At 67.1% G+C, this 12216-nt stretch overlaps 2 protein-coding genes across 2 annotated transcripts; both read left to right on the plus strand.

Moving 5' to 3' along the window:
* Nucleotides 1-336: 336 nt before the first annotated feature.
* On the plus strand, nucleotides 337-7442 carry NES (nestin). The gene is given in 10 exon segments (XM_068662755.1): nucleotides 337-1262; nucleotides 2143-2267; nucleotides 2852-2925; nucleotides 3574-6398; nucleotides 6401-6512; nucleotides 6515-6574; nucleotides 6577-6600; nucleotides 6603-6760; nucleotides 6762-6869; nucleotides 6871-7442. Coding segments are annotated over 10 exon segments (4482 nt in total). The 5' UTR covers nucleotides 337-377; the 3' UTR covers nucleotides 6982-7442.
* Nucleotides 7443-7659: 217 nt separating this feature from the next.
* Nucleotides 7660-8073, plus strand: LOC137845422 (prophenin-2-like). The gene has a single exon (XM_068662582.1). It carries the CDS (start codon nucleotides 7660-7662, stop codon nucleotides 8071-8073), a length of 414 nt encoding a protein of 137 aa, XP_068518683.1.
* Nucleotides 8074-12216: the final 4143 nt, after the last annotated feature.

Genomic DNA, 12216 nt, shown 5'->3' on the forward strand with positions numbered 1-12216 from the left:
ATAGCTCCGCGCTGAGCACCACGGCGGCCAGCCCAGCACCTCCAGGTGCCAAGGACGTGACGTTTTTGGGGAGGGGGCGGGGGGGCTCCCCAGCGGGATCTGAGCCAGAGGGGGGGGCACCGCAAACTGTGCCGAGCTCGGTGGGGAAACTGAGGCACAGCAAAGCCCAGGCACCCCCCCTGCAGCCCCCTCCTCCTCGCCCTCCCCAGCGTGGCGCTCGAGGAGTGCCGGGCGTCCTGAGGGGACACGGGGGGGTCGAGGAGAAGAAAGGGGGGGACACACGAGGATGGTTTGGGCAGCAGCTGCGCCGGCTGCGGAAGAGTTAAAGCCGCTCCTCTGCCCGGGTCTCGGGGGCCTCCCACTCGCCCGGGGTGAGTATGAATAGCTGCTGCGCTCGCCATCGCCGGCACCGCTCCTGCCGGCGTCGTCGTCCTCCTCGGGCTCCCCCGATGCTGAGCATGGAGGGCTTGGTGGGGGCCAGGCTGCTGGGCGAGGAATCGCTGCAGATGTGGGACCTCAACAAGCGGCTGGAAGCCTACCTGGCCCGCGTCAAGTTCCTGGAGGAGGAGAACGAGGGGCTGCGCGCCCAAATCCGCGGCGCCAAGAGCGGCCCCGCCGCCGAGCCCTGGAGAGCCAAGTACGAGGAGGAGCTGCGAGCCCTGCGGGCAGCGCTGGACCGAGCCTTCAGGGAGAAATGCTCGGCTGAGCTGGCCAGGGATAACCTGTACGAGGAGGTGCAGCACGTGAGGAGCAGGTGCCAAAAGGAGAAGGAGGCGCGGGATGAAGCCAAGAGGCAGCTGGCGGCCGGCAAGAAGGAGCTGGAGGAGGAGAGGAGGGCGCAGATCTGGCTGAAGGAGCGAGCGGCGCAGCTGGAGAAGGAGGTGGGAGCCCTGCTGGAGGTGCACGAGGAGGAGAAAGCGGGGCTGGACCGGGAGCTGGCCGGCTTCTCGCAGAGCCTGGAGAGCCTGCGCTGCGCCCCAGCGGCGTTCCAGCCGCTGGAGGTGGAGGATTACTCCAGGAGGCTGGCGGAGATCTGGAGAGGGGCGGTGGAGACCTACAAGGCGGAGGTGGCGCAGCTGGAGCGCTCGCTCGGCCAGGCCAAGGAGAGCCTCTGGAAGGCGGCGGAGGACGGGCAGCAGAGCCAAATGCAGCTGCAGCACCTGGACAAGGAGCTGGCGGCGCTCCGAGCGCGCAAGGAGCTGCTGGAGGACAACCTGGCCCGGCAGTGGCAGGAGCAGCGCGGAGAAGCAGAGAAGTTCCAGGTGGGGAGACGCAGAAAGGGGCGAGGGGGAGATGGAGGGGAGGGGGAAGGAGGAGAAGACCCCCAAAACGGGTGGAGAGGGGCGGCTCGGAGCCCCCCCGGGTGGGTTTTTGTTGCCGGCGTCCTGCCGGTGTTGGGGAGGAAAAAGTTTGTCCGGCTGCAGCACAGCTGCGAAACTCATCGAGGAAAGGGAGGCTGCGGGGGGGGGACGGGGCTGGAAATGCCAGGAATGGCCCCCAGCTGGTGGCTGGAGCTGCAGCCCCCGCGCGGGGCAGGGTCCCCTCTTTGTTCCATGGTGGGGATGGGGAAGGGGGTGTCCGTGGCCGCCCACCCCCCCCCCAAGGACGCATCCTTCCCACGCCGGCATCGCCGGGTCCTGAGCCCCCCTTCCAGCCTCTCCATCTCTCCTCCAGCAGCTGCTGCCCACTCGAATTTCTGCCCGGCTCCTTTCCTCGCCCACCTCTCCCCTCTCCAAAGCCCCCGGGAAAAAAAAATGACCCCCCTTGTGACCCCCTGCGGGGTGCTGTGCACCCAGGGGTGGAAACGGGGGTCACCCCATGGGGTGCTGGGTTTGGGGATGGACCCGGGGACCCTCTCGGTGCCGTGGCTCCGGCTGCGGGCGGCTCCCGGAGCCAAATCCCAGCCTTTCCCCCCCCCCCATCCTCCGGAAGGAGCCGGAGCAATAATTTCCCCTCATTTCCCACGGGAGCCGAGGGGTCAGGGCCGGGAGGAAGAGCGGCGATGGATGGGGGGGGGGTTGGCAAACCCCAGCCGGGGATGGAGCCCTCGGTGCCACCAGAACTCCCGGCCTCGTGTGGGGCGATGTGTGTTTGGGGGGGGTCCCGGTGGTGCCGTCCCCGACCCCCTGCTTGTCCCCGCAGCTGGCCATCGAGGCTCTGGAGCAGGAGAAGCAGAGCCTGCGGGCGCAGATCGCCCAGGTGCTGGAGGACAGGCAGCAGCTGATGCACCTCAAGATGTCCCTCAGCCTGGAGGTGGCCACCTACAGGTGAGCACCCTTGGGTGGGGGGGCACCCACGGGGCACCCTTGGGTGGGAGGGCACCCATAAGGCACCCTACGATCCCGGGGGGGCACCCCGGTGTCCTCCCAGCCTGGTCGGAGAGCGGGGACGGGACCTTTGCCCCCCCTTTGGGACCCCCAGCCCCAATCCCAGCCCCTCCAGATGGCCCCAGACAAAGGGAGGCTGTGGAGGGGCTGGGGAGGGAGGGGGGGGGGGCAATTAGCATGACAATAGGGGCTGTCCCCAGCCCGGGGGCCTCCCCGCCAGAGCTGATGTCACCCGGGGGCTTGGAGGGGATGGGAGGGGGGCCCAGGAGGGGCGAGGGGAGACCCAGGAGGTGGGGGCACCCTTGGGGACCCCCCCGTGCCCGCACCGAGCTGGGCGCACGCAGCGAGGTTGCCAAAGGGGTTGGCATGAGCGAACCCCCCCAGGCCACTTCGTGCCTCAGTTTCCCCCCATTCAGCCTGCTGGGGGGGTTCAGGGAGACCCCGGGGTGATGGGGGCTGTGGGTGCAGCCCCCCCCCAAATTGGGTATCCCCCCCACCCACCCCGGCACCTCGTCTCCTCGCAGGACGCTGCTGGAAGCGGAGAGCACCCGGCTGCAGATGGCCCCCCCGGAGTTCAAGCTGGCCAACGGCTTGCGAGGTAAAAGGGGGGGGTACCGAGGTTCCAAGGCCAAGGGGGGGGCACCAGCACTGTCCTGGCAGCGCCGCTCCCCCCCCCCCCCAAGCAGGGAGGTGTGATGGTGGGGTGCTGGCACCATGCCCCCCCTCCAGGCACCTCGGAGCAGATAAGGGCTTATCTCTCTTTGTGATTCCATTAAATTCCTGCATGGGGGGGGCCAAGCACGGGTCCCCGGGCTCAGCAGCAGGCTGAGAATTGTTTTTTTTTCATAAAAAATATAAAAAAAAACAGACACCCCCCCCCACCACCACCATCCCATTTGGTGCCCCAGCGGCGCGACCCCGCTGCGCTCCCCACCCGGCCCCCCCCCCGGCGGCTCTCCGGGGAGGAATTTCCCACTTTCTGGGGAGGAATTTCCCACTTTCCGTGGCGGGGCTGTTTTAAAAATAGGATCGGGGTCACCGGGAGGGGAGAGAGGAGCCTCTGGGATGAAATTCCCCCAGCCAAGCACCCAGCGTGCCCCCCCAGACCCCCCCTCTCCCCTTCACCCGGTGCCTCCCCGCGGTGTTTCGGGTGCTGCTGTGCCCCGTTGGGGTCCCATTGGGGCCGAGACGTTTTTTTGGGGCCGTGCCCCCCCCCTCCACCGCGCTCCCCCCTGGCTCTTTGCAGATGTCAAGCTGGAGGCGAGCAGCAGCAAGCACCGTGCCGGCCTCACCACCTTCCCATGGCCGGAGGGGACAGCGCAGCCCCCCCGGGCCCTGGGGGACACCCAAAAGGCTCCGACCCCCAAAACCAAGAGTCCCAGCGTGAGGGAATCCCAAAAAATCACCTCGGCCCTACAGGCACCGATCTCTAAGGAGCTGGCTACCCCTACCCACGCCGCCCCGCTGCTCTCCCCGGGGAGCCTGGGCGCAGAGGGTCCCACCCGGCCGGGGGGGGACACAGGGGAAAGGAGCCCGGAGGAGCCCCCCGAAGGTCCCGAGGAGCCCCCCGGGACGCCCCCCGCCCGGGACCAGCTGTACCCCGAGCAGCTGGTGAGCCACGTGCTGCAGGATGCGCTCAGGGAGGTGCGGGACGATGATGCCCAACCCAAAGAGGAGCCCGCACTCGGCGCCCCCCGGTCCAGCCCCTCTCCGCCCGTGGAGGTTTGTGAGAAAGGGGGAGAAGCGGCCCCAAAAGCTGGGGATGGGGGCCCCGAAATGGAGGAGGAGGAGGAGGAGGAGGAGGAAGGAGATGAAGGAGCCGTCCCCGAGGGGCTGGGGGGGGAGCGCAGCGCTCGGCACCGCGGCACCGCTCCCGCTGCGCCCGCGTCCCCCAGCGACACGGAGAGCCAGGAGGAGCCGGGACCCTGGGAGGAGGAAGAGGAGGAGGAGGAGGAGGAGGAGGAAGGAAGCAAGGAGGAGGAGAGAGAGAGCCCACCGAGCACGGGGCAGAGCGGGGGGCCGCGGGGGGCACCCCGGGAAGGGGACGTGAGCGGTGCCATCCGGGCGGGGAGCGGCCAGGAGGAGCCGGAGCTGGGGGAGGACGACGTGGAGGCCACCAGCACCGAGGCTCTGCACCTCTCGGAGGACGAGGAGCCGAGGGGAGCCTGGAGCCCCCCCAGGGAGGACGAGGAGCTCCTGGGGCAGGAGAGGGAGAGGAGAGAGGAGGAGACCCCCCAGGGGGGCATCGAAGCCGCCCGTGCGCTGACGCTGGGAAGCCGCCCGGGTCTCCCCTCCGAAAGCAGCCTGGAGGAGGAGGAGTTGGTGGGGGGAGAGCAGGAGGAGTTGGGGCAGGGGGAGATGCCCCCCGGGGGGGCGGCTGCAGGAGGGGAGAGGGAGCAGGAGACGTGCCCAGAGCTGGAGCCCCCCGGCACAGAGGAGGTCGGGCTGGTGGAAGAAGACTCGGCGGGGGCTGAAGGAGGGGAGACGGCAAACGGAGCAGGGGACGGCGAGGAAGAAGAGGGAGAGGAAAGAGAGGAGGCGATGGGGGGAGAGGATCCCCAGGCAGGAGAGGCCTGGGGGGGCGAGGAGCTGAGGCAGGAGAGCGGCGGCTCGGAGGAGCTGCAGGAGGACGCGCAGGAGCAGGACGCGGAGCTGCAGCCCGGAGAGGACGCCTGGGGCAGGGGGGACGAGGACAACGGCCGAGAGCAGCGAGCAGAGGACTGGGAAGGAGCCGCGGAGGGGACAGGAGGGGACACCGGCGTCACACCCCGAGAGCCAGCTCGGGTGGATGACGAACTGCCCAGCACGGGGGCACCGGGAAGCCAGGAGGGAGCTGCGGAGATGAAGGAGGCGCAGGAGGAGGAGGAGGAGGAGGAGGAGGAGGAGGAGGAAGCTGCCGGGAGCCAGGTGCTGAGCCAGCTGCAGGCACCAACACCAGGAGAAGAGGAGCAGGAGGCTGAGACGACCCCGGGGCTGGAGGAGACTGAGGAGGGGGGCACCACGGAGGCACCCGGGGATGCCCAGGATCCATCCGAGGCGCTGGAGGAGGTTTGGGGGGCACAAGGAGCTGGAGGAGAGCTTGGATCAGAGCCAACGGAGCTGGAGAACGGCAGCAGAGACCCCGAAACACCTCAGCAGGAGCCAGGCAGCGGCGTGGGGGGCGCTGAGCCCGTGGAAGAGGATGCTCAGGATTTGGGGACGGGTGGGATCGAGCTGGAGGACACCCTGCCCGACAGCACCCCGCTGAGCGCGTCCCAAGGGGGGAGGATGGCTGCGGCCAGCCCAAAAACCCCGGAGGGCGAGGAGGCCACGGAGACAGCACCCGGAGCCGAAATGGAGCCGGGGGATGAGGAGCAGCCGGGAGGGAGCCACGAGGAAACGGCCGCCTCGGTGCCGGAGAGCCGCCAAGAGGAGCCGGAGCCGGAGCTGGCTCCTACGAGGGAGTGCGCCGAGGAAGAGGAGGGGTATTTCATGGTGTCTGCTCCCAGCCACGAGGCGTCCAGCTCGGAGGAGGCTGAGGTCTCGGAGGACTTTGAAGAAATTCAAGTTGAAGCCGCCCGGGATGATCTCAAAGCTCCCGGAGACGCCTCTCCGGAGCCAGAGGCCGAGGAGCGCTCGGAGGCTTTTGGGGGCGCAGAGGAAGCTGCGGAGACGCCCCCAGAAGAACGGGAGGTGCCGAAGGATGAGGAGGAAGATGAGGATGATGCTGGGGGCTTTGCCACGGAGCTGGAGGAAGGCTCGGCCGTGCTGGGGGCACAGCCCAGCTCCCCGCTGACCGAGGGGGCGTCTGGGGGGCGCGCCGATGACGACGCCCCCCAGGGTGACGAGGGACAGGGCTCCAGCACCGAGCCAGAGGAGGAGCTGGATGGCACGGGCGAGCAGGAGCAGGGGGCCAGCGGAGATGCGCTGGGACCCCAAGGACCAGCGGAGACCCCCCAGGACCGCAGGGACCAGCAGAGACCCCCCCGGGGCAGGAGGACGAGCGCATCCCCCCGGAGGAGCCCCAGCCACCGGCGGCTCCGGTGTCTCCACCACCCGAAAAAGCACCCGAGGAGGAGCTGCCCCCGGAGGAGGACACCCAGGATGGGGACAGCCCCCCCGCCAAGGAGCCCCCCCACCCCGAGCCGCCTTCCCCGGGCTCCCCGTTGGAGCAGGGAGGTTTGGAGGGGGCCGAGGGCAGCCCCGAGGCCCCGCGCAGCTGCCGGCGGACGTCCTGCAGGACTCGGATATCCTGGAGCTGGTGGAGCAAGCCTGGAGCTCAACCAGGAGCTGGTGCTGGGGCCAGGCTGGCAGCGAGCGAGCAGGGGGGCGGGGGCAGCTCGGAGCCCCCCCAGGAGGATGAGGGGGGGTCCTCATCCAGCGAGGAGCAGCCCACGGTGCAGGAGGCGCCGGCGGAGCCGTGCCGTGCCGAGGGCGCCGAGCTCAACGGGCTGCAACCGCCAGGCCAGCCTGGAGGACCCTGCCCGAATTCGCCGAGGAGGGGCTCACGGCGTGGCCCCCCCGGGCCAAAATAACTCCTCCAAGCCGCTGAAGCCCCCCAAAGCCTCCCCCTGCCCGCAAACACGGTGGAGCCGACGCCGTCCCCGCGCTGTCCCCCCCCGGGGACCAGGTCCCGCGCCTGGAGCCGGAGCCTTGGGCTTCGGGGGACGAGTGAGGGTGGCGGGGTGTCCCCCCCCCCAAATATCAGCCCCGCTCCCTCTCGACAATCGGACGCCTCCCGTAGCCCCCCCACCCGCGTAGCACGCCCGTTCCCTCGTGGTTTTTAACCCTTTTCGTGTGGATTTTGCCTCTTTTTTCAGATGCCGGCACAAGGGCGCGTCCCGGAGCGGGGTCACCCCGTGCGCCCCCAGACCCCACAGCCCCCTTTGTTTCGTGCCCCCCCACACCCCCCAGGTGCGCTCTCCACCGCAGTATTTAATTTAAACCCTCTCATCTCCCCCTTCCCTCCCTGGGGGTGGGGGCACAGTGGGGTTTGGGGACTGTCACCTCTGGGCGAGGGCACCCAAGGGTGCCCATCCCGAGCCGCCCACGCTCGCGGCGCTGCCCCACGGCGGACGCATTCGCTGCCTCGACATTAATTTAATAAAGTCTCGGCCCCCCGGCCCCCCCCTCCCACCTGCTGCCTCCCTCATTCCTTCGGGGGGGGGGGGTGGGAGCGCGACGGGAGCCCCCACGGCTTCGGGACCGGGCTGGGGGTGCGGGGAGGGCGCAACGGGGGCTGTAAGGAGAAGCTGAATCCCCCCCCCCGAGCTTATGGGGGTGTTGGAGCTGGCACACGGCGGGGGGGGACGGGATGCCAAGCCCCCCCTGACCCCGTGCAGCACACTCAGCGATGAGACAGCAGAAAAGTGGCTGCGAGCCCTGCCCGGCCCGGGCACGGTGCCCGCGGGGCCGCCCTGCCCCGGAGCTACCCGGGACCCGAAGCATCCTGACCCCGAGCACGGCGACCACAAATGTCCCGGCCCCAAAGATTCCAATCCTGAGAATCACGGCCCAAAAACTATCCGACACTAAATATCCCGATCCGGAGCATTCCGAGCCCAAGCACCCCAACCCCAAGCAACCCGACCCCGAGCATCCAGACCCTGAGCATCCCAACCCCCAGAATCCCAACCCCCAGAATCCCAACCCCGAGCACCCCGACCCAAAAATCCTGACCCCAAACATCCCAACCCTGAGAGTCTTGACTCCAATCATCCCAACCCCAAATATCCCAACCCTGAGCATCCAGACCCAAGAATCCTGACCCAAGAATCTTGACCCAAGCACCCAACCCCGAGAATCCCAACCCAAGAATCCTGACCCAAACATCCCAACCCTGAGAATCCTGACCCCAAGCACCCCAACCCCAAACATCCCAACCCTGAGCATCCAGACCCCGAGAATCCTGACCCCAAGCACCCCAACCCCAAACATCCCAACCCCAAGCATCCAGACCCCGAGAATCCAACCCTGAATATCTTGACCCTGAGCACCCCAACCCCAAGCACCCCAACCCAAGGACCCAACCCCAAGCACCATGACCCCAAACACCCCAACCCTGAGCACCCCCAACCCCGAGAATCCCAACCCTGAGAATTCTGACCCCAAACACCCCCAACCCTGAGCACCTGACCCCAAGCACCCCAACCACCATGACCCGAGCACCCCAACCCCAAGCACCCCAACCCCTTCCCACCCTTTACGAGCCCCCCCCCCACGGGGTGCGGTGCCCCTCAACCACCCCATTGTGCGCCGGGCCCCGCGGGCGCCTTTCTGCCGGCACGGCGGGGGGCGCCCCAGCACCCACGGGTGCCCCCAGCACCGCAGCTCGGCCGCCGCTCGCCCATGTCCCGGATTTGGCCCAGCCGTGCCCTTGGCACCGGGGGGGGGGGGCACGGGGGGGGGGGGCTGATAAGGGCACTCGGTTTCTCTGATAAGGGCTCTCCGTCTCTCCGATAAGGCCCCTCCAATTTTCAGCCTTGGCCCCACGAAGCCCCCCCCCCGGCCCCCTCCCTGCCCGCAGGCGACGCCTTCCTTTTAAGGCCAAACTCGAGCGGATCCCATAACTCCCCCCCCCAAAAAAAAAAAAAAAAATAAAAAAATTAAAAAAAATCCCCGCTGATTACTTTAATCAGGCGCCGAGCTGCGTTCAATCAGCCCCTGGCCCCCATCCGGCCCCGCAGGGGGGGCCTGGGCAGCCGTCAGCCCGGCGGCAGCTCTGGGTGCCCCCCCCCCCAAAAAAAAAAAAGCGGGTCGTGGCCGTGGGGGCGCAGCGGGATGGGGCCTGGGGGGGGGTCTGGGGGCCTCGCCGAGGGGCTGGGAGCCGAGCGAGGCGGGGGGCGGCGGGGGGCGCATTCCTCCCGAAATGAAGCCGCATTCCTGGCGGCCTGGGGGGGCTGCCAGAGAGACGAGGGGGGACAGATGGCGGGGGGGGGGCAGCCCCCAGCAGGAGGAGGAGGAGGAGGAGGAGGGGGAGGAAGAAGCGAGGGCTGGGGGGTGGCGGTGAGGGGGGGGGACACGGCCATGGGCGCTCGGCGAGGGGCTCCGGCGATGCACAAAATCCTAAATCGGGCGTCCCCAAACGGGACGAGAGTGCCCCCCCCTTCCTACACTCCTAACCCCATCCACAGCCCCCCCCCAACCCATCCAACCCCCCCCAGCTCCTCCAACCCCCCCCAGCTCCCCCAACCCCCCCCCAGCACCCCCAGCCCCCCCCAATGCCGGGGTCCCCCCCCCGTGCCCATCAGAGCGCACCGGGGCGCACCGAAAGCCACCGACCCAATTTGGGGGCTCCCCCCCCCGCCCCACCCCATTTATTAACCCAACCAGACGCAATTTCATTTTGGGGGGGGGCTTTTGGGGTGCTGGATGTGCCCCCCCCCGGAGCTGCTCACCCCCCCCCCCCCTACACCCCAAGGTGCTGGTGCACGGTGCGGGGCACGGCTCGCGGCACGGTGCCGGCCAAGTGGGAGCGTTAAAAAAAATGCTGCCCCCCCCCCCCCAAAAAAAATAAAAAAAATAAAAAAATTAAAAAAAAAGCTGCCCCCCCCCAATCCTTGAGGCCTGGCCCCCGCCAGACAATGCCGGGTGTTTGTTTCCTCGCAGCCGGGGATTTCAATGGAGCCCACACAAAAACCTCCCCGAAGCTTGGAGGGGGGGGGGGGGGGGGGGGGGGGGGGGGGGGGGGGGGAAACAAAAGGAAATGGGGCGGGGGGGGGGGCACAGAATTGGGATGACCTCAGCGATGACTTCACCCGGCTCGCGGATCCCAAAAAATCACGGAAACCTTATAAGGGAAGGACTAAAAATAATAATTCCGCCCCCCCCCCAAACCCATCCCGAGGGGTGCAGGCGGCCCCCGCCCCCCCCCCTCCCCAAAATAAGGGATGCTCGGAGCGGGCAAGCCAGATATAGGGGATATAGGGGAGGGGGGGGCACAGTGACCCCATAAAAAGTCCTGATCCCAAAAGGGGTGTGCAGCAGGTGCCCCCCCACACCCAAAAATTGCCACCCGTGGCGGCACGGCCCCATTCATCCCCCCCCCCCGAGCCCCCCGGGGACGTGCCATGGGGTCCGGCCCCGCCACCCTATAACGGGTCCATCACTGGGGTCGTGCCCCCCCCCGCCCCAAAATAGGTCCCGGTGGTTATAATAAGCTCGGTCCCGTTTTTGGGGGGGTCGCCCAGCTGCTGGGTTGCCCCCCCCTGACAGCTGCGGGATGCCGGAGGCCAAACCCCGAGGCTGGAATGCGCGGCTGGGGCCGTCCGTCAGTAGGGGGGGGGTCCCAAATCTGGGGAGAGGAGACCCCAAATAGGGGCAGGTGAGATCCCAAATCCAGGGAAATGAGACCCCAAATATGGGGAGCTGAGACCTCAAATATGGGGAGAGGAAACCCCAAAAGAGGGGAGATGAGACCCCAAAATATGGGCAAATGAGGACCCCAAATCCAGAGCAATGAGACCCCAGAGCAGGGGAGATGAGACCCCAAATATGGGGAAATGAGACCCCAAAAATGGGGAGATGAGACCCCAAATCCAGGGAATGAGACCCCAAATCTGGGGAGAGGAAACCCCAAACCGAGGGAGATGAGACCCCAAATCTGGAGCAATGAGACCCAAATCCAGGAGAGAAGACCCCAAATCTGGGGTGATGAGACCCCAAAACCTAGAGCAATTTGGGGTGATGAGACCCCAAACCCAGGTCTCTGAGACCCCAAACCCATGGCGATGAGACCCGAAATCTGGGCTGATGAAATCCCAAAACAGGGCAATGAAACCCCAAATCTGGGGTGATGAGACCCAACCCCAAAGAAATGTAAGCCCCGTTCTCTCCCCCAAAATGGGGGGGAGCAGGACGGGTTCTGGGCCCGGGGGGGGTCCCGGTTGGTGCCTCAGTTTCCCCCCCCCGCAGTGGGGCCGGAGGTGACGTGGCCCCGCAGGAAACCCCAAAAAGCGGCTCCTTCCCGGCCCCACAGGTGGCACGGGGACAATATAGGGACACCCCGAAACGGGGCCGAACTCAGCGCAGATTTGGGGGCTGAGTCCCAAAATTGGGGTCCTCAGCTCTGAATTGGGGTTTTCAGCCCCGATTTGGGGACTTGAGCTCTGATTTGGGGTTTTCAGTCATGTTTTGGGGACCTCAGACCCGATTTGGGGACCTCAGCTTGGATTTGGGGACCGAATCCCGAATTTGGGGTCCTCAGCTCGGATTTGGGGACTCAGCCCCGATTTGGGGACATGAGCCCAGATTTGGGGACATCAGCCTGGAATTGGGGTCCATCATCCCTGATTTGGGAACCTATTTGGGACCTCAGCCCCGATTTGGGGTCAGAATCCCTGATTTGGGGACCGCAAACCACTTTGGGTCAGCATCCCAATTTGGGGACCCTGGCTCTGATTTTGGGACTGTATCCCTGCTTTGGGGACCACAGCCCAATTTGGGGTCAGAATCCCTGATTTGGGGCCCCCAGCCCCTTTTTGGGGTCAGCATCCCAAATTTGGGGACCCTAGCCCCTATTTGGGGCCCCCAGCCCTTTTGGGGTCAGAATCCCCAATTTGGGGACCCCAGCCCCTATTTGGGGACCTCAGCACCTTTTTGGGGTCAGCATCCCTGTTTGGGGCCCCAGCCCCAATTGGGATCAGAATCCCCATTTTGGGACCCCCCTCCCAGATTTGGGGACCGAATCCCCAATTTTGGCCCCCCCCCCCACCTTCCCCCCCCCCCAGGAATTCGCCTCCCCCCCCCCCGGGGCAGGTGGGCGGGGGGGGGGCGACAACTGCGGCTTGGGGTGGAGGGGGGGGGGTCATGGGGGGGTCGTGGGGGGGTCGTGACCCCCCCCAGGAGCTGCGGCTGTGCCCAAAAATGGCCTGGGGGGTGCGGGCCCCCCCCCCCCAGGAGTGGGGCGGGG

The sequence above is a fragment of the Anas acuta genome, chromosome 28 (genome assembly GCF_963932015.1).
Source record: "Anas acuta chromosome 28, bAnaAcu1.1, whole genome shotgun sequence".
In the NCBI taxonomy this organism is placed as follows: Eukaryota; Metazoa; Chordata; class Aves; order Anseriformes; family Anatidae; genus Anas; species Anas acuta.

Coding starts and splice junctions, on each gene's coding strand:
- LOC137845422 (XM_068662582.1), top strand. CDS start 7,660: ATGAGACAGCAGAAAAGTGGCTGCGAGCCCTGCCCGGCCCGGGCACGG.